Raw genomic sequence first — 23,849 nt, 5'->3', positions numbered from 1 at the left:
TTATGCCCTCCCCCCAAAATTGGTTAATAAATATTAGCAAAAGAAATTTGTGTATGTCTTACACATGCATTGTGGATGCTAAGACTGCCCTTTATCTTCAGCCCTCGCCTCCTGCCTTCCACAAACACACACACACACCCTCATCTCCTTGAAATCATTTCCTTTGGTTTGACTTTGGCCCACTCTGCTACAGTTGTGTCGGTCTCCCTGCTGCTCTGTAAACTCTCCAGTACGTTCCTGCCTCAGGGCCTTGGCACTTGCTTTCCTACTACTTGAAACAATCCTCCCCAAGCAGCCAAATGGCCCATTCCTTCACTTCCTTTATGTCTCTGCTCAAGTGTCATAACATCTGTGAGGTCGACCCTGACCTCCTCATAGCCCCTACTGATGGCTGGCACGTAACGACAAATTTTAAGTGGTTAAGTGTAAGCTCTATGTAGGCAAGACCATTCTGTTTACAGCTGTAATCCTGGCAAAAAGTAGATATTCAATCAACATTATGAGAATTAAAGAGGAAGATGTAGTGAGGCTAAAGAGAACATACTGTCCTCTGAGGATAAGTCAGGGTGGATTTTGTATGATTGAGAATCAAACAAAGGTGAAAATAAAAGAAATATTTTCCATGATTCCCAGGACTCAATGTCTATGCTTGTTTATCCAAGCATTTTTCCCCTCGTAATGTATCATATGGACTTATTATCTCAAAATTTAAAGAAATAGTCGGGGTTATAAAATAATTTCAATACATTAATATAGTACACACATCATTTGGAAATATTCTAGGTGGAGAGAGTTGGGTTTATTTTGTTGATATTACTACAAACATTTCATCCACTGTTCCTTTTTAGCACAGAAGAATATCCATAAGCAGTACCTCTATTTTCATAAAATCTTGGTTCTACTGCTTATTGTCATGCGTCAAAGCCCTGAGGATCATGTCCTTAGTAACTGATCATCACATAGAATAAATAGGATTATCCCCACTTCAAGAAGTTACTAACTAGCAGGACAATCTGACTCTTAAGACCTTCCAATGTGTAAGTAGATCAAGAACAGAGAGGCCAGGCCACATAAACACGAGCTAGATGCCAAACCTCTGTCTCCAAGCTCTGAAAGAAGAAAATGTAGAAAGTGCAAGTAGGCTCCAAAAATTGCCAGCGGCTTTAGTTAATGTTTGCAAAGAATTTTCAAGATGAAAGCCATCACAGAAGAGATCAATCTTACTATCACCACAGCTGGAATGCTTTGCTAATGTTTTTCCAGATGCAAGAAAGTGACTTTGGAACAAATTCCATGAAAGAAAAGGACTAATAGCCTTCCAACGGAGAAGTTTCTACTCATTTATCATGTTATCAAAGACACTCTGGGGACAGCCAAGGCTTGCCTGTGTATGTAGGGCTCTACTGCCATCATTAAGGTACATCTTTAACATAACGTGACCAAGGTGACAGCCTGTGGGGATGCAACACTCCCTTTAATTAGTTGGGAGGGAGCCAAGAAAAACCCTTCCTGACATACCGGTCCAGCACTCTACTATATTTGCTCCTGCAGATCAATACCAATATAGCAGGCATGTCAAACCACAAGAAAAGGCCAGACTCTAATAAACCAATACAATACTGTAAAGTAATTAACCTCCAATTAAAATAAATAAATTTATATTAAAAAAAAATCAAACAAACCTTATATTGACCCTCTAACACTTCATACTGGTATTGACTATGGTCTTTTTATAGGCTTTAGATATAGTTCACCTTAAAAAAAAAAGGTTCTGCATACCAAAATATAAATAGAGTTGCTAACTTTTTATGGTTTTATTCATTTAGATAACAATAAAATTTAGATAATAAATTTTGGAGGTAGCAACTCAGTGTTAGAAACATGGCATTAAACAAAATAGAAAATAATTACTGTTCTCATGGGGCTTACTACTCCAATAGGTAAAATCACCAAGTTATATAACTATTGGAAATATAGTGAAGAAAAGTTTAGGGAGATAAGATGTGGAGTAGAGGGTATATGTTTGCATTTTAAACAGAGTAGTTATGGTAGGCTTTACCACGAAGGCGAAATTTGTGCTCATATACAAAATTAACTCAAAATGGATTACGAACCTAAATATCAGAGCTAAAACTTATGAAACTTTTAGAAGAGAACAAAGTCAGAAATCTTTATGACCTCAAATGTGAGTTTTAGATTTAACACCAAAAGTAATGAATAACAAAAGAAAGCAATCAGACTTCATTAAATTAAAAAAACTTTTGTGCATTAAAGGACATTATTAACAATGTGAAATGAAAACCTAAAGAATGGGAGAAAATATTTCCAAATCATCTATCTGTTGGGAATTTAATATTCTGAATTCTTATAACTCAACATCAAAAATATAACCAAATTAAAAAAAAAAAAAAAGACCAAAGGACTTGAATAGACATTTCTCCAAAAAAAGATACACAGATGGCCAATAAGCAAATGAAAAGATGTTCATCACTGATCATTAAGGAGATGCAAATACTTCTTCATGCCCACCATGCTTTAAACAAAATAATACAAAATCCAATATTATTCAGCCATAAAAGGAACAGAGTATTGATACACACTATAATTAGCATGAATTTCAAAGTACCACACAAAGTGAAAGAAGTCAGACATAAATGGTTACATATTATATTTTTGCAGTTATTGTATAATTTATTTCATATCCAGAATATGCAAATCCACAGAGACAGAAAGCAGATTAGAGGTTACCAGGGGATGGGGTAGGGAGAGTTGGGAGTTATTACTTAATATGCATGAGTGTTTTTAATGAAGTTATGAAAGAGCTCTGAAATAGAGCAGTGAACTATTCAAGACTGTGAACACACTAAGTACCACAATGCTGTATACTTTAGAATGGTTAATTATATGTCATGCAAGTTTCACCTCAAGTAAAAAAACAAAGACTTTTTCATCACACTTTTAGGATCACATAGTATGTTTTATATTTTATTTTCAGTTATGTATTCATTTCAATCTTTAATCTATTTGCAACATTTTAGTATTTTTTAAATATAGCTTTATTGATACAATTCACATACAATAGAATCCACCCATTTTATACATATATTCTGGTGAGTTTTGGTAAATGTATGTAGTTCAACAACCACACAGTCAAATTTTAGAAAGCATTCAACACCCCAAAAAGTTCCTTCACAAGTTACGGTCAATCCCCAAACCCAGGTTTTTTGTCATTATAATTCTGCCTTTTCTAGACATAGAAAACTCTAGGAAAGGTAAAATTATAATGACAGACATTTCATATGAATGGAATTAAACAGTATGTGATCTTATATGCCGGGTTCCCTTCACTTAGTATTTGAGGTTCATTTATGTTGATTTATGCATCAGTGCATTATTTGTTCCTTTAAATTTTTTCAATAATTTACTGCATTAAGTTTATCCATTTACAACGTAAAGTCACTAGATTATTTTTATTTTTCAGTTAGTACAAATAAAGCTTCTATGACTACTTGTAAGACTTTTGTATAGACAGAAGTTTCCATCTCCTTTTAGTGGATACTGAGTAGAATTGTCTGTTTTTATGTTTAACTTTTTAATAATAACAAACTGCTGAATATTCCCAAAGTGACTGGACCATTTTCACCAGTAATACATGAGGCCTCCAGTTGCTCCCCATTCTTGGCCAACACTTAGTATTGTGAATTTTTTTAATTATAGTTATTCTAGAGGATGTAGAGTAGTTCCCTTTGTGTTTTTAATTTGAATTTCCCTAATGATTAATGATGCCAAGCATTTTTTCATGTGCTTATTAACCTTTGTATATCTTTTCTTGTGAAGTATCCATTTGCATCTCTTGAACATTTTAAATGAGCTGTTTTTCTTATTATTGCATTTTCACAACTCTTTAAATATCCCAGCAAATATTTTCTCCCAATTTGTAGCTTGCCATTTGATTTAATTAACATTATCATTTGAGGAACAAAGCTTTTAACCCTAATGATGTCTAATTAACCAACTCTTAAAAAATAATTTATACTTTATGTATCATAAAAATCTTTGTTGAACCCAAATTCACAAAGATCTTTTTCTATTTCCTTTTAGAAACTTTGGTTCTGCTTAACTCTTAAGGAAATGGCAACCCACCCCAGTATCCTTGCCTGGAAAATCTCACGGACAGAGGAACCTGGTGGGCTGCAGTCCATAGGGTCACAAAGAGTCAGGCACGACTGAGTGACTAACACTAACACTTATGATTCACTTAAAAATACTTTCTAAATGTATAGTATGAGGTAAGGATTAATTTGTTATTTCAGTATCTTCTATTTAAAAGACTATCCTTTCCCCATTGAATTACCTTAGTAACTGTCAAAAATCAATTAAGCTTGTATGAGTGTACTTACACTTTGGAATCTGAATTCTATTCCATTTTCTGCTGACTGTTTTTTCCTGACCTTGGGTCATACTATCCTATTTCTTTGAATGTCCAGTAATCTGATTAAAAACCATATATAGTATGCCATAACTATGCTGTTTTTGCTGTGTACTCAGTCGCTTAGTTGTGTCTGACTCTTTGCAACCCCATGGATTATAGTCTGCCAGGCTCCTCTGTCCATGAACTCTACTCTGTTCTGCTCTTCTGAAATCTGATGGTTTCCTGTTTTAATATGTGATAAACTTGCCTGGACACAAATTGAAAAATTTGTAGACAGCTGAAATTTTTGCTCATTGGGTTTCTTTCTTTCTTTTGCCTGAATCTCTACGGGAATATCTTTTGTGCCAGCATATCTTTGAGATCAGCCAATGATTTCAACAGAGATCAAACACAGACAACTCAAGCCAGTGAAATTTCTATCCTCTGCCACCCAACCTGTATATGGGTTAAAGAATTCATTCAAATTTGCAGCAAATAAGTAAGCCTCCCTAGGCTTTCAATTTTGCTGTGCTTTCTAGGGCATCCCACATGCACTAATTGTTTTCTCAGTCATCCATGAATGTGTGGAGAGTGTATCATCTCAGCCCTTCTATAGCTCTCTTGCCTCCAAAATCTCCCCCTTAAATTTTTAGCTGGTCCACTATTTCCCCAAACAAATCAGTCACCTTCAGCCAGTAAACCTGTGGATTTTTAACATCTGCTCTGGGGGCATGGGAACATCTTCAGACAAGAAGCATCTTGCCCAAGGCTGTAGCCATTTTTAATAAGTAAATATTTTCGAGTTCTTTGCCATCTTTGATCATTTTTAAATGTTACAGTTAATAATTTTTCCATATTCCAATATTTTCCCAAGTTCCCAATAATAAAACTATTAATAAAGCTTTGTAGTAGTATTTTTTGAAATGAGAATCCTCCAACCCACTCAGGCAGGCATTCATTAATGTAAGTAGAGTCTTAACCATATTTTAAGCACTTACAACAATGTTATCAATATCTCACTTATCATTACATGAAATAAAACAATTGCATCAAAAAATAGTCAACCACTGCAGGAAAAAAAAATTTCTTATTTGTGAACATTAAATTTCAGATCCAATTTCTACACAGTTCGTGGAAACAATAAAGTATATAATTAAGATAGCCTCGGTCTCCTAACCCCATTAAAGTCTTCAAAATATGTATTACTTTTCTGGAAAATTTTTAAATATAAAGTTTTTTTTTAGACAGAGGGATAAATTCAATTTAGACCCACATTCTCTTGCAGGAAAAAAGCATTTCTGAGTATAGAGCATCTTTCTTCCAATGCAGTGTTCATTTGAATGTTAAGAAAATTACCTTGAAGGCTGCTAGACAATGAAGACTCAGTAAGGCCATCACGACTGCCAGAAGGATGGTAGCTCCATTCCGTATGTCCCATATGGTCTCTACCAGAGGGATACTGCCCACCTGCCAGTCATAGCACAGGGTAACAGGTGCAAGCAGAAGCCACACGTTGAAGGCCAAGAGGTAGGAATAAGTAAGGAATCTACAAAGAGAAGAAGAATCACTAAAACACAACTCGAGATCCATGACATTCTGAAGACATTCATTCACCATGTTTCTACTGAATAGCCTTTCTATGCTAAAAATGTTATAAAAAGACAAGGTAAATGGAAGGCGATTCATTCATTTAGTCATGAAGTTGACCATTCTGCAATATATCTAACAGCTGCTAGTCACTGTGGTAGCTGCTGGCCTTTCAATGATGAAGAAGACAGAGTTTCCATGACCTATTTTTAAAAATTATCATATAAATACTTACATAACAACTGAGATAAATGGTATAAAAGAAAAGTTTGATGGAAGTATTTGACATGAAATGCTGCCTCATTGGGTACAATTCCCTGAGTAAGAGACATTTGAATTGTCTCTTTTTAATAATGCCCCAAATCCTGCACTAGATATGCAAATATTAACCATTTAAAATAGAGTGATCCATTTTGAACCATCTCAAAAAATCAAAATATCTGTAGTAGGGAGATAAAGTCTCTCACAAATCAAGGGGCTAACCTTCAAAAGGAGGGACAAACAGTTGTCCCTGATAATAAGAATAGCCAGGTGGACCTCAGGAAGGAAAATAATGAATGGAGATATTACTCCTGTTTCCTGGCTGTGTCTAGGCAGTAAGGTAAAGCAGAAGGCATCCTAACTGATCCCCTCCCTTTCTGCACAGAGGAAATGGAATTTATTTAAGTTTGTTCAGTCTACACAAATCATTAAGTAGTGTTCAAGACCCTTGAGAACTGCAGAACCCCAGCATACAGCAAACTCCATCCACGTCTCTGCACTAAGGGATGACTGAACCCTCGTATGGCTTCTAGCAGCAGAAGGCCATGTCCCCAGGATGACTCCAGCTCCTCCCCTGGCATTAAAATGCCAGCCTGAGAAAGACAGATCATCACTGCCTGGAGAATTTACTTCTTTTCTAGCCAAACCATGACAAAAGGTCCCCAACCTCCATTTCCTAGAGCATTTACTACAAAGCACTTACGACTGGGAATATGTATCTCCTAGAACTCAGAAGTTGTTCTCAAGGACCCGGGAGTTGTTCCTTTAAAATGTCATCACCAGGAGCATGGGGCCTGGCTCCCAGTCTGCTGGAGGACAGAATCTGAACTGTGATAACTGCCAGCCAGTAAACACAGCCTGAATGCACTTAGAGGATCAGTCCATTGTAATGTTTTACTTCTCTGACTCAGCCAAGCATCAATTTGCAAACCCCTCCCCGCCACCATTCTCTCTTTAAAGTACTTAGTCACCTCTGCGCAAACCAGAATGGAGCTCAGCTCCTGTCCTGTCAGGAATTACTGAATAAAGTGTGCTCTTACTGCTCTAACTTATGTCCAGCTGGGTTCATCTTTAACATTATATATGGAACTAAACCAAAGACCTAGATAAATCCCTTGCCTTTAAGGAATGTAAAATCCAATAGTGAAAATAAGATATATAGAATTAAAGAGTCATGAGGACGCAGAATGTGAAGAAGAGACCTCCCGCACCACCAGGTCCTTTTAGAGGAAATCTTAGATGGGCCAAATCCAATGCTAAGAGTGAGTTCACCTTAAATTTTCAGTTAAGTAGCTCTGGATTAAAATACCTTTCCCAGGCCTTCCCAACATATCTCCTTTCCTTCCCTCCTCTTGTTCCAAGGTTGGCAGTGGAAAAATCATTAACAGTGATCGGGAGAGGCTCAGTGATGGGGGTTATTCACTGTCTTCACTGTCAATCCCCAGCAGAGAAATGCATCAGATGTTTCAGTGGTGTTTCAAAACTCTCCTCTCTGTTGTTATTTTAAATAAAATAACACACAGACAGTGCAGTATAAGGGACTTCCCTGGTGGCTCAATGGTAAAGAACCCACTTGACAATGTGAGAGATGTGGATTCGATCCCTGGGTTGGGAAGATCCCCTGGAGAAGGAAATGGCAACTCAGTCCAGTATTCTTGCCTGGGAAATTCCATGGAGAGAGGAGCCTGGAGGGTTATAGTCCATGTGGTTTGATGAAGTCCACCAAATTTTGTTATTTAACAAAAATAAAAACAAAAAAGTCACCATATCCCATTTAGGTTTGGGCCTATGAGAATACCAACTCCATAGAAAGATAATTGGGTCACTTAAGGCTTCTTTTCATATAGATTCTAAGCTGATGTTATTTACTTCTTAGCTCAGTAAAGATTCTTTACGACTTGGCTTTAAAGGAGAATGTTCAGCCACCAAACTTAGCAAGAAAATTATGCAGCTGTGTCACTCAGTTACATTAATTTAGTAATTTAATAAATTACTTTAAAAAACAGTATCTCCTTCTTGAGGTAATAGATCTAGGCAAAGATTATAAATGGCTGCTGAAATTATTAGATGAAAAGTTGATGGGGTATTTTATAATGGATGATCTGGCTATATCAGGTGCCAGGAACTTATTAAATAATTTTAAAATCACAGAAAGGGAAACAAACATCTTGATGTCCTCCTGATGGATTATGCACATCACCATCTATAAGATGGTCTTGCCAAATAGAAAATTAAACTTAAATCTAATCAAGTCCTGTATTACTAGTTTATATCAAATACAGAAAACACCAGAACATGTTAAATAATACCACAAGGAAGCAACACACTAATTCAGAGTGTTAAAGAACAAACGATGGCAGTGTCTTCAACGAACACATCGCAGTGGCAAAGAAAACATGGGCGAGGGCACAGATGAATCAAGACTTACGAGACGTATCAAACAAATGCAGATTTTGTCTAACGGGGAATTCAAACAAACTGCTCTTAAAAATAACTGCTTATGAGACGGACAAAATTGAAATGTGGACTAGACATGCTAATAGGGAATCACTGTTAATTTGTAAGTGTGGGGACAGTACTGTAGTTCTATTCTTTAAAGACTCTTGTCTTTTAGAAATGCACAACATGATGACTTGGATTTGCTTCAGAATTATCGACTAAAACAAGGGGGAAGAATTGCGTGGGAATATGAATTAAATAAGATTATACATGAACTATTATTGCTGAAACTGGATAATGGGCACGTGCAATGGCACCCCACTCCAGTACTCTTGCCTGGAAAATCCCATGGATGGAGAAGCCTGGTGGGCTGCCGTCCATGGGGTTGCTAAGAGTTGGACACGACTGAGCGACTTCACTTTCACTTTTCACCTTCATGCATTGAAGGAAATGGCAACCCACTCCAGTGTTCTTGCCTGGAGAATCCCAGAGACAGCAGGGCCTGGTGGGCTGCCATCTATGGGGTCGCACAGGGTCAGACACGACTGAAATGACTTAGCAGCAGCAGCAGGTTCTTTACACTATTTTCTCTCCTTTTGTACTTACTTAATATTTTCAAATAAAAATGAATTTTAAGTAGTGGTAAAGGTAACAGAATTGCCACAGGAATGCTTTCTTATATTTGGTTGCAGCTTGACTATGGAGTAGATGCAAATGCTATGTAGAAACTTTAATATTCAGGCCACATTTTGACATTGCCCTACAAGTTGTGTTCAGTCTCTTATATTTTCTAGATTTGCAATACCATGACAACAGAGGATGAGATGGCTGGATGGCATCACTGACTCAATGGACATGAGTCTGAGTAAACTCCGGGAGTTGGTGATGGACAGGGGGCGTGCTGTGATTCATGGGGTCACAAAGAGTCAGACACGACTAAGCGATTGAACTGAACTGAACTGAATGATAAAAAACAAATACTAAGGATAATATTTTTCAAAAGTTACAATTTCAATATAGTTACTTATATTTTTTAATGCTCAATTTTGACTTTTTATGTAGATTATAACAAAAATAGATTTAAAAATAAAAGCAAATCATGGAATTAAAAAAAACAAACTTTCCTTTCTCGTAATACTAGGAAGGTCAAAACCATTAATTTGACTCAAGACTATTAACTTAACCCTTCTTTATTCTTGTTAGGTATAGTTGGTTTATAATAATATATTAGTTTCAAGTGTACAGCACAGTGATTCTAAATTTTTGTAGATTATACTCCATTAAAAGTTATTATAAAATATTGGCTATAGTCCCTGTGCTATACAATGTATCCTTGCCGCTTATTTATTTTACACATAGTAGTTTGTACCCAGAGAAGGCAATGGCACCCCACTCCAGTATTCTTGCCTGGAAAATCCCATGGAGAGAGGAGCCTGCTGGGCTACAGTCCATGGGGTCATGAAGAGTCGGACACGACTGAGAGACTTCACTTTCCCTTTTCACTTTCATGTATTGGAAAAGGAAATGGCAACCCACTTCAGTGTTCTTGCCTGGAGAATTCCAGGGACAGGGGAGCCTGGTAGGCTGCTGTCTATGGGGTCGCATAGAGTCGACACGACTGACGCAACTTAGCAGCAGCAGCAGCAGCAGTTTGTACCTAATTTTCTACCCTTAACATGCCCCTCCCCTTCCCTCTCCCTACTGGCAACCATTAGTTTGCTCTCTACGTTTGTGGGTCTGCTTCATTGTTGTCGATGTTTTACTTTATTTATTAATTTCACATATAAGTGATGACATTCAGTATTTGTTTTCCTTTGTCTGACATTTCACTAAGCATAGTACCCTCCAGGCCCATCTAATCTGTTGTGAAATGCAATTTTGTTCTTTTTTACAACTAATATGACAGTGTAGCTATATGCACTAAGTGTGTGCACGCTAAGTCACTTCAGTTGAGTTCGGTTCAGTTGCTCAGTGGTGTCCGACTCTTTGCCACCCCATGAATCACAGCACACCAGGCCTCCCTGTCCATCACCAATTACCAGAGTTTACTCAGACTCCGTCCATCGAGTCAGTGATGCCATCCAGCCATCTCATCCTCTGTCATCCCCTTCTCCTCTTGCCCCCAATTCCTCCCAGCATCAGAGTCTTTTCCAATGAGTCAACTCTTCACATCAGGTGGCCAAAGTACTGCAGTTTCAGCTTTAGCATCATTCCTTCCAAAGAAATCCCAGGGCTGATCTCCTTCAGAATGGACTGGTTGGAACTCCTTGCAGTCCAAGGGACTCTCAACAGTCTTCTCCAACACCACAGCTCAAAAGCATCAATTCTTTGGTGCTCAGCCTTCTTCACAGTCCAACTCTCAAATCCATACATGACCACTGGAAAAACCATAGCCTTGACTAGACGGACCTTTGTTGGCAAAGTAATGTCTCTGCTTTTGAATATGCTATCTAGGTTGGTCATAACTTTCCTTCCTAGGAGTAAGTGTCTTTTAATTTCATGGCTGCAGTCACCATCTGTAGTGATTTTGGAGCCCCAAAAAATAAAGTCTGACACTGTTCCCACTGTTTCCCCATCTATTTCCCATTAAGTGATGGGACCAGATGCCATGAATTTCATTTTCTGAATGTTGAGCTTTAAGCCAACATTTTCACTCTCCACTTTCACTTTCATCAAGAGGCTTTTGAGTTCCTCTTCCCTTTCTGCCATAAGGGTGGTGTCATCTGCATATCTGAGGTTATTGATATTTCTCCCGGCAATCCTGATTCCAGCTTGTGCTTCTTCCAGTCCAGCGTTTCTCATGATGTACTCTGCATATAAGTTAAATAAGCAGGGTGATAATATACAGCCTTGATGTACTCCTTTTCCTATTTGGAACCAGTCTGTTGTTCCATGTCCATTTCTAACTGTTGCTTCCTGATCTGCATACAGGTTTCTCAAGAGGCAGGTCAGGTGGTCTGGTATTCCCATCTCTTTCAGAATTTTCCACAGTTTATTGTGATCCACACAGTCAAGGCTTTGGCATAGTCAATAAAGCAAAAATAGATGTTTTTCTGGAACTCTCTTGCTTTTTCCATGATCCAGCAGATGTTGGCAATTTGATCTCTGGTTCCTCTGCCTTTTCTAAAACCAGCTTGAACATCAGGAAGTTCACAGTTCACATATTGCTGAAGCCTGGCTTGGAGAATTTTGAGCATTACTTTACTACCATGTGAGATGAGTGCAATTGTGCGGTAGTTTGAGCATTCTTTGGCATTGCCTTTCTTTGGGATTGGAATGAAAACTGACCTTTTCCAGTCCTGTGGCCACTGCTGAGGTTTCCAAATTTGCTGGCATATTGAGTGCAGCACTTTCACAGCATCATCATTCAGGATTTGAAATAGCTCAACTGGAATTCCATCACCTCCACTAGCTTTGTTCGTAGTGATGCTTTCTAAGGCCCACTTGACTTCACATTCTAAGATGTCTGGCTCTAGGTCAGTGATCACATCATCATGATTATCTGGGTCATGAAGATCTTTTTTGTACAGTTCTTCTGTGTATTCTTGCCATCTCTTCTTAATATCTTCTGCTTCTGTCAGGTCCATACCATTTCTGTCCTTTATTGAGTCCATCTTTGCATGAAATATTCCCTTGGTATCTCTAATTTTCTTGAAGAGATCTCTAGTCTTTCCCATTCTGTTGTTTTCCTCTATTTCTTTGCATTGATCGCTGAAGAAGGCTTTCTTATCTCTTCTTGCTATTCTTTGGAACTCTGCATTCAGTTGCTAATTTAGTCATGTATTTTCATTGATAAGCCAGGAATGAATGAAGATGTTTCAGGATGAAATATATGAAAGGGAAGGTGAGGCCAGTGGGGAACTGGCATCAAACAGCACCTAATGAAACTAGTGCTCCTTAAATATAAATCTTCTTTTTTATAAAATAAAAAGTTAGAGTGCTCCGCCTGACCTGCCTCTTGAGAAACCTGTATGCAGGTCAGGAAGCAACAGTTAGAACTGGACATGGAACAACAGACTGGTTCCAAATAGGAAGACGAATACGTCAAGGCTGTATATTGTCACCTTGCTTATTTAACTTAAATGCGGAGTACATCATGAGAAACTCTGGGCTGGAGGAAGCATAAGCTAGAATCAAGATTGCCGGGAGAAATATCAATAACCTCAGATATGCAGATGACACCACCTTTATGGCACAAAGCGAAGAAGAACTAAAGAGCCTCTTGATGAAAGTGCAAGAGGAGAGTGAAAATGTTGGCTTAAAGCTCAACATTCAGAAAACGAAGATCATGGCATCTGGTCCCATCACTTAATGGGAAATAGATGGGGAAACAGTGGAAACAGTGGATGGTTTTATTTTTCTGGGCTCCAAAATCACTGCAGATGGTGATTGCAGCCATGAAATTAAAAGATGCTTACTCCTTGAAGGGAAAGTTATGACCAACCTAGATAGCATATTGAAAAGCAGAGACATTACTTTGTCAACAAAGGTCCATCTAGTCAAGGGTATGGTTTTTCCAGTAGTCATGTATGGATGTGAGAGGTGGACTATAAAGAAAGCTGAGCGCCAAAGAATTGATGCTTTTGAATTGTGGTGTTGGAGAAGACTCTTGAGAATTCCTTGGACTGCAAGGAGATCCAGCCAGTCCATCCTAAAGGAGACTAGTCCTGGGTGTTCATTGGAAGGACTGATGTTGAAGCTGAAACTCCAATACTTTGGCCACCTGATGCGAAGAGCTGACTCATTAGAAAAGACCCTGATGCTGGGAAAGATTGAGGGCAGGAGGAGAAGGGGACGACAGAAGAGAGATGGTTGGATGGCATTAGCAACTCAATGGCATGGGTTTGGGTGGACTCTGGGAGTTAGTGATGGACAGGGAGGCCTGGCCATGCTGCAGTTCATGGGGTCGCAAAGAGTTGCACATGACTGAGCGACTGAACTGAACTGAAGTGCAAAAAATATACATAGAATCTGTTCTCTGTCTTTGAAAAAACCTTTTGGCAAAGAAATATCATGAGCCTAAGATATTTCCCTGTTCTAGTAAGATGCCTGTGACAGGTACATTTGAAAAAAATCATACACTGCAAGCAGAAATGTACAGCACTTGCTTGTTTTATATAAAATGTTTCTGCTCAAAGGATCCTTTTTCTTTCATTTATGAATCCTCCATCATTTCATAAATACAGGTCATTGGGTCCACTGTATGCATAGTGCATCTTCTCAGTTAATGCACGGGCTAACACTGTCTAAATAGCTGAGGTGTAAACCACGGTACCTCCACAATGGAGTACCCCATCTTTCTCTGACTCTGCCTCTGCCCTCCAGATTTTGGTGATCTGTCCTACCCCTCCCCAGACTGTCCCTTACTTTCATCCTCATAATTCCTCTATTCCACTGATGCTTCAAAAGGGTCTCCACAGTTTCATTGTGGAGAAATAACGACAGGCCTTTATAGGCAAAACCTGCTTATTACCATCATTAGCATCTTTTCCTGCTTATAACCTTCTGCAGGATGAGCCAAAGAAAGCCATTTCCTGAACTAAGTTCTCAATGAATAGGAGACCCTCACGCGAATTCAATAATGTTGAATAATTACTCTGGGCACTTTTAGCGGTACTAAATGGTAATCAGAGCTAGCCCCTGTCCTCCACATGGACAGCATCAGTCGTGAGAAGACATGTACACATTCCATGGTTGGGAAATAGTGAAATACAGACACCGAATTTCAGTGGAGTTCTAAGAAATGTAATGAAAAACAGAGAATTAAGGAATGCCCTCCTATAATCTACGCAGAACTTAAATAGGTGGAAAGACAGAAGACAGAGAATCAAGGCAGGACCACAAATAAAAATGGTTTCAAATTGTAAATGAACATGACTTTCTGAGGACAGTTAAAAATATGGGTAAACTAGAAAGTGTTAGGTGTTCAGTCATGTCCAACTCTTTGGGACCCCATGGACTGTAGCCCATCAGGCTCCTCTGTCCATGGAATTCTCCAGGCAAGAATACTGAAGTGGGTAGCTATTCCCTTCTCCAGGGGATCTTCCCAACCCAGGGATCGAAACCAGGTCTCCTGCATTGCAAGCAGATTCTTTACCATCTGAGCCATTAAGGAAGCTCATGAATAAACTAGAGTATAGGATTAAAATGAATAATATAAAAATGATAAACTGCCTCTGCTAGAATGAAAAATGTTATGAAAAATACTTATGTTGAGTATTGGTGGGGATGTGGGAAAACTGGGATTTTGAAACACTACTGTGAATTGGTTGAACCACGTTGGAGAAGTTCAGGCAGTTTCATGAAAGTAAAATAAATGCCTACTTTATGATCCAGCAATTCTACTCCTAAGTTTATTCCAATAGCAATATACATATATTTTAAGCAAAAGACATTTACAACATTGTTGACAGTAGTACTATTATTATTTTTAAATTTTATTGAAGTATAGTTGATTTACATTTCAGGTGTACATCAAACTGATTTAATGTATATATATTTACACATACATATATTATGTGTATATATATTCTTTCTCAGATTCTTTCATTATGGTTTATTACAGGTATTTATAATTCTCTGTGCAATACAATGGGTCTTAGTTGTTTATCTATTTTATATATAGTAGTGTGTATCTGTTAATCCCAAATTCCTAATTTATGTCTTCTTTCCTTTCCCCTTTGGTAACCATAAGTTTGCTTGCTATGTCTGTGCCTCTATTTCTATTTTATAAATAAGTTCATTTGCATCTTTTTTTTTTTTTTTTTAGATTTTACACATAGTGGTATCATGATACTTGTCCTTCTCTGTCTGATTTACTTCACTTTAGTATGATACTCTCTAGGTCCATCCATCTTGTTGCAAATGGCATTATTTTATTCTTTTTTATGACTGAGTAATATTCCATAATGTGTATGCATGTGTATATATTAACAGTTTCAAACTGATGTCCATCCACAGTAAAATCAATACCTATATTGCTATATATCCATTGAATGGAAATCCATCCAGCAATGACAACAAATGCAACAGGGATGAATGTTATCATGGGTGATGTGGAGCAAAAACAGCTGTCACAGAAGAAAAGGAGATCAAGGAAAACCATTTATAGATAAGGATGGGGTGACCAGAAGCATGACCTGACCCCCAGCACACAGGGCTGGGACAGAAAGTCACAAGGCAAGCCCGGCTGAATGACTGGAGTAGAAGCTTGTCTATGGCCCTCATGTCCTAGCTCCTTGGTGTCAACAAAGTAGAAAGTGCTAGACAATCCATGTAAGAATCAAAAGATCAGAAATTAAGAATAAAACCAGACTTCTTAGGAACCAGAACCAAGTGGCTACAAGGTAGGCTCCTCTCTAGGCTCCAGGCCTTCTTCATGGCTGCCCTGCTTCTCGCAGTCTTTACTCCACCTCCTCCCTCTGCTCCTGGGATCCTCATTCATGCTTCTTATAACTGAGGCTGGGTGTGGCCATCAGGGTTGCCCAGCTCTCCTGTCCTCTGGCCTTCACGCATCTGTCACTTCAGTCTTTGTGGCCAGTTGCCTTACTCTTAGGTTTCAAAGTCCTGAGACCGGCTCCTGATTGGGTCACCTCATCTCTTGGAATCAACTCTCACAGGTTGGCTGAACTCTAACTCCTGATCCTTCAGGTCCCAGTGAAGATGTCACTTCTCCTGATAAGTGTTCCCTGTCACTGCCCCCTCCCAGGGCTAGGCTGGAGTCCCCTACGTGAGTGCCTGCAGCCTCGGGGTGTACACATCTCCTGTAACTTCCTGTTAACATGCCTGACTTCCCACTGAAACAGAAGCTTCTCAGGGACAGAGTTGAGTCTTATTGATAGTTATCTCCCCAGCACCCAGCTCTTTAAATAGGTCTTAAGAAATTAGTCTGATAGTAAAATAATGCCTAAAAAATCTAAAAATATTTAAATTTGATAATTTTATTTGACCTGAGGCAGCCATACCTGCTAGGCTTCTAGCTGTCCAGGCTTATAGCTAAAGGGCACAGACTGAAGATTCCACCCTCGTGTGGCCCCCTTAGCATCTTGGGCAAAGCTGGATCCTGGGACACCATCCAGGAGTGAGAAGAATCTGAGTAAAGGTACTCACTCCCCTCACATGTCACATAGCATCATCATAAAACTAGGCTAGGTTTACTTTTCCTTATTTTGCATTAAACTGCAATAAATATAGTTCAAATGAGAACTCCTGTTACATGACACACTATATAAAGTGAATCTGAAATGTCATTAAGTCTCTTTGATCTTTTTAATGCACCATTAATACAATTATCTTATTAACAGAGACAGTCTCCTCAGAGCAGAAACCATCAATTTCAACATGCAAGTCTGTCAGTAACAACTTCTTACTCATTTATCTTCGAAAAAATTAGGTAATTCCTTCTGCAAAGTAAATACTGGGTTTGTTTCTTATCTAGAGTCTGTTTCTCTCTATAAAGCATTTAACATCTTTATTTCAGACCCAACATACTTCTTCTCATTGAGCAGAGGTGTAAACAGCAGGCGTAAACAACCTGCACAAGAGCTGCTGATCTTACATCAGGTGCAGCCTCCATATTCCACACAGAATCCTGGTGGTCTACTAACGAACTATATCCAATCACACTGAACATACTTTAAGCATTTACAGCATTTTCTAGTGCTTGCATATAAGGATTATCTGATCCCAACTCATTCTCTATGAGGTGAGTGTTACCTTCATTCTCGTAGCAAGGGAAACAGCTACAGAGAGGCAGATTGTTCAGTTCACTGCAAGAGACCCTCTGGAGACCCTGCATACTAGGCAGGGTTTTCTGGCCCATGTACAATGCAGAAAACTAAATGGAAACATGACTGTCAAATACTGGTATTTCATGGAGAAACACCTGCCTGAGATTCTGACTTATTCCCTGGACAGTGCCACCTGGAAGAACCTGAGTTTGTATACCAAAAAACCCAAGCCACTAACTTTTAGTCGAAGCAGGACCGACAAACTTAAACCAGCAGGCAGTCTTCCCTATAGCTCAGCAAACAGATGCCTGAACTGATGGAAATGTTTGTCAGAGCATCACACAGCAAGAAACAGGATCCATAATTTAAAAGCTCACCTTTGGCATTTTATTCATTATGAAAAGCAAATTTTGCCTTTATGTTCCATTGTTAGCAAACAACAAAAAATTCATCTCTAATTTTTATCAGCTTCTCATAGATTAAATATTATAATGGAAACACAATGAGTAAATTTAAAGGATTGCATTTTTTTCTTGAAGCAGAAAATTGTCAACAAGTTATCCAGCATTTTCAACCCCACTCCCTAGTCCACAGGTAGAATTTACCACTTCCACAGCCTCCCCTTCTGACTCCCTCCTCTTTCCTCTTCCTTGTTTCTCTCCCCTTCATTCCCAGGGTCCAAGATGCATTAGAGGAATTACTATTGCACAGTGTCATTTCAGTTGAGGAAACTACACTCAGTGACTTTGATCATCTCTTTCATCTCCAAGCTATTTCTAAGAACATAATACAAAATATACGATGGGACAACACCCACCTTGTAGAGAGCTCTTTAGTTACAGAGGACACAGTTCATACCTGAAGATTTCAAGAGTAACACCTCATCCCACCACCACCACAAAGGTGCTGATCAAACACAGAATTATCTCACCCAATGTTATACCTATTCAAACAACTTCTGCAACCTGAAGCAGAAAGTCTTATTTTTAGCATACTTCCCAGGGTGATTCTGATATTCATTCTAGTTCAGCAACTATTGTTTTAGAAATCAGAATAACTTCAATTTCATTTCATGTATGGAGACACTGCTAGTTGCTGAAGCAAGAACAAAGCAACGCCTTTTGCCTACCTCTCTTTAAGCACACAGTTGTTTTGTTTTTAAAGATAACTTAAAATTTCACTTGTTCAGAGTTTATTATTAGTCCCCATGTTAGGGACTTACAGGACTACAAACATTGTAAGGCATAGTGCACTAAGGCTGTAACTATCAAAACCTAAGGTTTCATGCCTGTTTGAAATTACCAACTAAAATGGAGACAGAAAAAAAAAGCTTCTTTTGGAGGATGATATATTGACTTCTATCTTAATCTCATTATTTCATATCTTAATGTCTTCCTACAAAATAATACATGCTTTTTCTTGTGTAGCCAAGCTGCACAAGCAGATCTACCCACCTAAAAGGATATATTTCACCTGCTTATCCAGAATCACATCTCATGAAAAAAACATGATGCCGATAGAAGGCCTTAAATTCACTGAAAAATCCAATTTTATCTGTTTCCTGGATTTGAAAGACAACTATTTTCAATATTAGAAAGGCTGTAGTTCTTGGGTTAAGGATATACTGCTGTATGTTCTGTCTCCTTTGAATCAAATAAAATAGAAAACCTGTTACTAGGCAGCAGGCAGGTGCCTTAATAGTGAAAATAACGTTATCTCTTCTGCAGGCTGTAGCCCTATGCAGAAGCCTTACTTAACTCAGGCTTTTGTTTTTATTTTTAATCCAGGATTTACAAAAGTGTGTTAAGTCACAAAATTGAAAGTCAAAGCACCACATTTCTAAAGAGACACATATAAACATATGAGTAAATCCTGTGCTAAATGCCAATTCTCTGACAGAACAAGCTGCTCAGAGACCTACTCCATCACTCCTCAAATGTGAGTCCACCATAACCACAGAAGCAGAGTCTTCGGGTACCAGACCCGAGCACTGATGTTTCAACATGATTCACAAGTGTTTTTGAGATGCATGCAGGTTTGGCAAGCTGTCTGGAGTAAAATCATAAAGCCCAGGACAGTTGTAACCAGAGCATAAATTTGGGTGGTATTATAATTTATAAGAAGCGACATAAGCATCCATAGTCTTGGTCCCTAAAGGACTTCTTTTTCAGATGGCACGAAGTCAGTCTTGACACCAAAAGGCAAAGTGCAAAATCTCCACCACTCAGAATCAGCTGAGTAAAACAGATGTTGGCAGATTAGAGAAAAACAGCCAAATCAGAGGCAGAGGAAGGCTGCAGAGTAGGCTTTGTATAACTCCACTCGCCAGCTTACCCATCCTTCTAAGAGCTGGGCCAAGAACCCCAGCGCTTGTTCTAGGCCAGTGCTATCCAATAGAAATATAATAATGTGTGCATATTTTCAATGTTTTATTAGCTATGATAAAAGAGGAAATTAACATGCCAAATAAATTTAACAGTATATTTTGTTTCAAGAATATACTCAAAATATCATTTCAACATGTATATATTTAATGGGATATAGTCAATATAAAATTATTAATGAGATGTTCTGCATCTTTTCATTCTTATAGGATTTTGTCTTCAAAATCTTGTGCATATTTGATTTATACTTAAAGCAGATCTCAATTCAGACTAGCTGGCAGCCTCACGCAGCTCTAGTAGTAAACACCACAGATCTACATATTCACTCTGGCTCTCAGTCCCACCCTCCACCTCTCCCCACACACACTTGTTCTTGGTTTAATCTTTAATTTGGGACTTCTACTCTATACTCACCTGCAATCCTGGGCTTTAGCCCCTTTCTATTTCCAAATCCAATTTCAAAATTTTTTAATCTCAGGTGTCCCAAATCACTAACCTGTTTCGTTGTCTCTGTTCTAGTACAAGGCTTTTGTCTCCATTCATTTCCTTCTACCTCTGGTGAAAACTTCTAGCTCTTGTTACAATAGAAATTCCAAATGGGATGGGAGGCCAAAATTTTCTTAAACTTGCTTGTCAAGAGAAAGTTGGGCAATAAAAATACAATATTCTCCCTGTTCTTCAACTTATAACAATATTTTTCTTCTCAAGTCAAAAGCAGAGACATGTACAATTCAATGTCATGTCATTTAGCTGATCCACACAATCTCAACAGATTGTAAAAGTCATTGATCAGTCACAGAATTCCTGACAGTTAATATGACCCCAAACAATCTGAATGCCTGGGATAAAATGAAAAGGAAAAAGATTAAGGGTTTGTTGGCAGCATATGGTAAATAATGATGACTTCTCCATTCTGTATGGATCTATCTTGTTGGCTGGATACACCCAAAAGTCAAAAATATAAAGCCAAATTCTAAATGAGCTCTGAACTGCTGTTAACATAAACTGTATCATAAGCAAGGTGAAAAGACAGCCTTCAGAATGGGAGAAAATAATAGCAAATGAAGCAACTGACAAAGAATTAATCTCAAAAATATACAAGCAACTCCTACAGCTCAATTCCAGAAAAAATAAACGACCCAATCAAAAAATGGGCCAAAGAACTAAATAGACATTTCTCCAAAGAAGACATATAGATGGCTAACAAACACATGAAAAGATGCTCAACATCACCCATTATCAGAGAAATGCAAATCAAAACCACAATAAGGTACCATTTCACGCCAGTAAGAATGGCTGCTATCCAAAAGTCTACAAGTAATAAATGCTGGAGAGGGTGTGGAGAAAAGGGAACCCTCTTACACTATTGGTGGGAATGCAAACTAGTACAGCCACTATGGAGAACAGTGTGGAGATTCCTTAAAAAACTGGAAATAGAACTGCCTTATGACTCAGCAATCCCACAGCTGGGCATACACACCGAGGAAACCAGAAGGGAAAGAGACACGTGTACCCCAATGTTCATCGCAGCACTGTTTATAATAGCCAAGACATGGAAGCAACCTAGATGTCCATCAGTAGATGAATGGATAAGAAAGCTGTGGTACATATACACAATGGAGTATTACTCAGCCATTAAAAAGAATACATTTGAATCAGTTCTAATGAGGTGGATGAAACTGGAGCCTATTATACAGAGTGAAGTAAGCCAGAAGGAAAAACATCAATACAGTATACTAACGCATATATATGGAATTTAGAAAGATGGTAACAATAACCCTGTATGCGAGACAGCAAAAGAGACACTGATGTATAGAACAGTCTTTTGGACTCTGTGGGAGAGGGTGAGGGTGGGATGATTTAGGAGAATGGCATTGAAACATGTATATTATCATATGTGAAACAAATCACCAGTCCAGTTTTGATGCACAATACAGGAAGCTTGGGGCTGGTGCACTGAGATGACTCAGAGGGATGGTATGGGGAGGGAGGTGGGAGGGGGGTTCAGGATGGGGAACACATGTACACCTGTGGCAGATTCATGTCAATGTATAGCAAAACCAATACAATATTGTAAAGTAATTAGCCTCTGATTAAAATAAATAAATTTATATTAAAATAAATAAAATATTAAAAACATAATCCTGTACAAACGCACAGTGAAGACTAAAAATTTACATAATGTATTAATTAGGGAATTAAACACTTAACAAGGCCAATTTAAAAAAGAATTTGAGTTAGGCAAAAACCTTCTTAGATATGACAGCAAAAGCATAAGGAACAACCACCAAAAAATGGATAAATTGGATTTCATCAAAGTTAAAATCTTTCATGCTTCAAAGCATTTTGTGTGTGCGTGCGTTTCAAAGTTAAAATCTTTTGTCGTCAAGAAAGTGATACAACGACCCACAGAAAGGTAAAAAATGTTTATAAATCATATATATAGACTATATAAATATCACATTTAGAATACATAAAGACTATTATAACTCAATAACAAAAAGACAAATAACCCTATTAAAAACTGGTCAAAGGATTTGAATAGAAATTTTTCCAAAGAAGATATAGAAATGGCTAACATGCACATATAAAGGTTGTCTACATCACTCTCACTGCTGCTGCTGCTGCTAAGTCACATCAGTCATGTCCAACTCTGTGTGACCCCATAGATGGCAGCCCACCAGGCTCCTGTCCCTGGGGTTCTCCAGGCAAGAACACTGGAGTGGGTTGCCATTTCCTTCTCCAATGCATAAAGTGAAAAGTGAAAGTGAAGTCGCTCAGTCGTGTCCGACTCTTCGAGACCCCATGGACTGTAGCCTACCAGGCTCCTCCATCCATGGGATTTCCCAAGCAAGAGTACTGGAGGAAAATGCAAATCAAAACCACAATAAGATGCCATTTTATACCACTTGTAGGGCTATAATCAAATCAACAACAACAAAAAGACTTTCAAAAGACAAGTGTTGAAAAGGATGTAGAGAAACCAGAATGCTCATATACCACTGGTAGAGATTGTTTTGGTAAACAGTCTCACAGTACTTCAAAACGTAAAATACAGTGTTAACATATATGACCTGGCAATTACATTCCTGGCTACATATGTAAAGGAAACGAAAACTTATATTCAAACAAAAACTTGTGCATGAATGTTCATAGCAGCAGTATATGTAACAGACAAAAAGTAGAAACAACCCAAATGTCCATCAACAGATGAATGAGAAAATAAAAAGTGATATATCCAATGCAATGGCATATTACTGTGGAATAAAAAAAAAATACTTATCTCTGTATGCTATAACATGATGAATCTTCAACACATTTTCCTAGGTAAAAGAAGTCTGTCACAAAAGATAGCATTTCATATAATTTCACTGGCTCATGTCCAGAATAAGTAACTCTACAGAGATAATTCTATAGAGATAAAAATAGATCAGTGGTTGCCTAGGGTTGGGGGACTGGACTGAAATGGGAAGTGGCTGCTAATGGATATGAGGTTTCTTTCTGGGGAGATGCTTTAAATTTGATTGTGGTGATGGTTGCACTAAACTTTGTGAGTATACTGGGAATGACCAAAATGTACATTGGAGATAAATGAATTGTATGGCATGTAAATGATATCTCAATAAAGCTATTATTAAATACAGATATAAATTGAGTTTATGTAAGAAATATAGTCCTGAATATTCATTGGAAGGACCTACAGTGAAACTGAAGCTCCAATACTTTGGCTACCTGATATGAAGAACCGATTCATTAGAAAAGACCCTGATGCTGGAAAAGATTGAAAGCAGGAGAAGGGGACAACAGAGGACGAGATGGTTGGATGGCATCACCAATTCAATGGACATGTTTGAGCAAGCTCCAGGAGTTGGTGATGGACATGGAAGCCTAGTCTGCTGCAGTCCATGCGGCCACAGAGTCAGACACGACTGAGCAAACTGAACTGAACTGAACTGAGTCAGACTGAACTGAACTTAACTCCAGAAACATAAATATATATGTATCTATATAAAGTAAATTTCAGAAAAGTTTTCACAG

The 23,849-nt window shown here is 38.2% G+C and overlaps 1 protein-coding gene across 3 annotated transcripts in view; it reads right to left on the bottom strand.

Moving 5' to 3' along the window:
• Positions 1-23,849, bottom strand: part of TMTC1 (transmembrane O-mannosyltransferase targeting cadherins 1) — a 312,150-nt gene that overhangs the window by 136,715 nt on the left and 151,586 nt on the right. For all 3 annotated transcript variants that reach the window (XM_070789893.1, XM_070789894.1, XM_019961394.2), the window contains one exon: positions 5,768-5,957. In XM_070789893.1, the coding sequence (XP_070645994.1) occupies positions 5,768-5,957 (190 nt within the window). The remainder of the gene's footprint in view (positions 1-5,767; positions 5,958-23,849) is intronic.

This window comes from Bos indicus, chromosome 5 (genome assembly GCF_029378745.1).
Source record: "Bos indicus isolate NIAB-ARS_2022 breed Sahiwal x Tharparkar chromosome 5, NIAB-ARS_B.indTharparkar_mat_pri_1.0, whole genome shotgun sequence".
Lineage (NCBI taxonomy): Eukaryota > Metazoa > Chordata > Mammalia > Artiodactyla > Bovidae > Bos > Bos indicus.
This window is presented reverse-complemented; position numbering and strand designations above follow the sequence as displayed.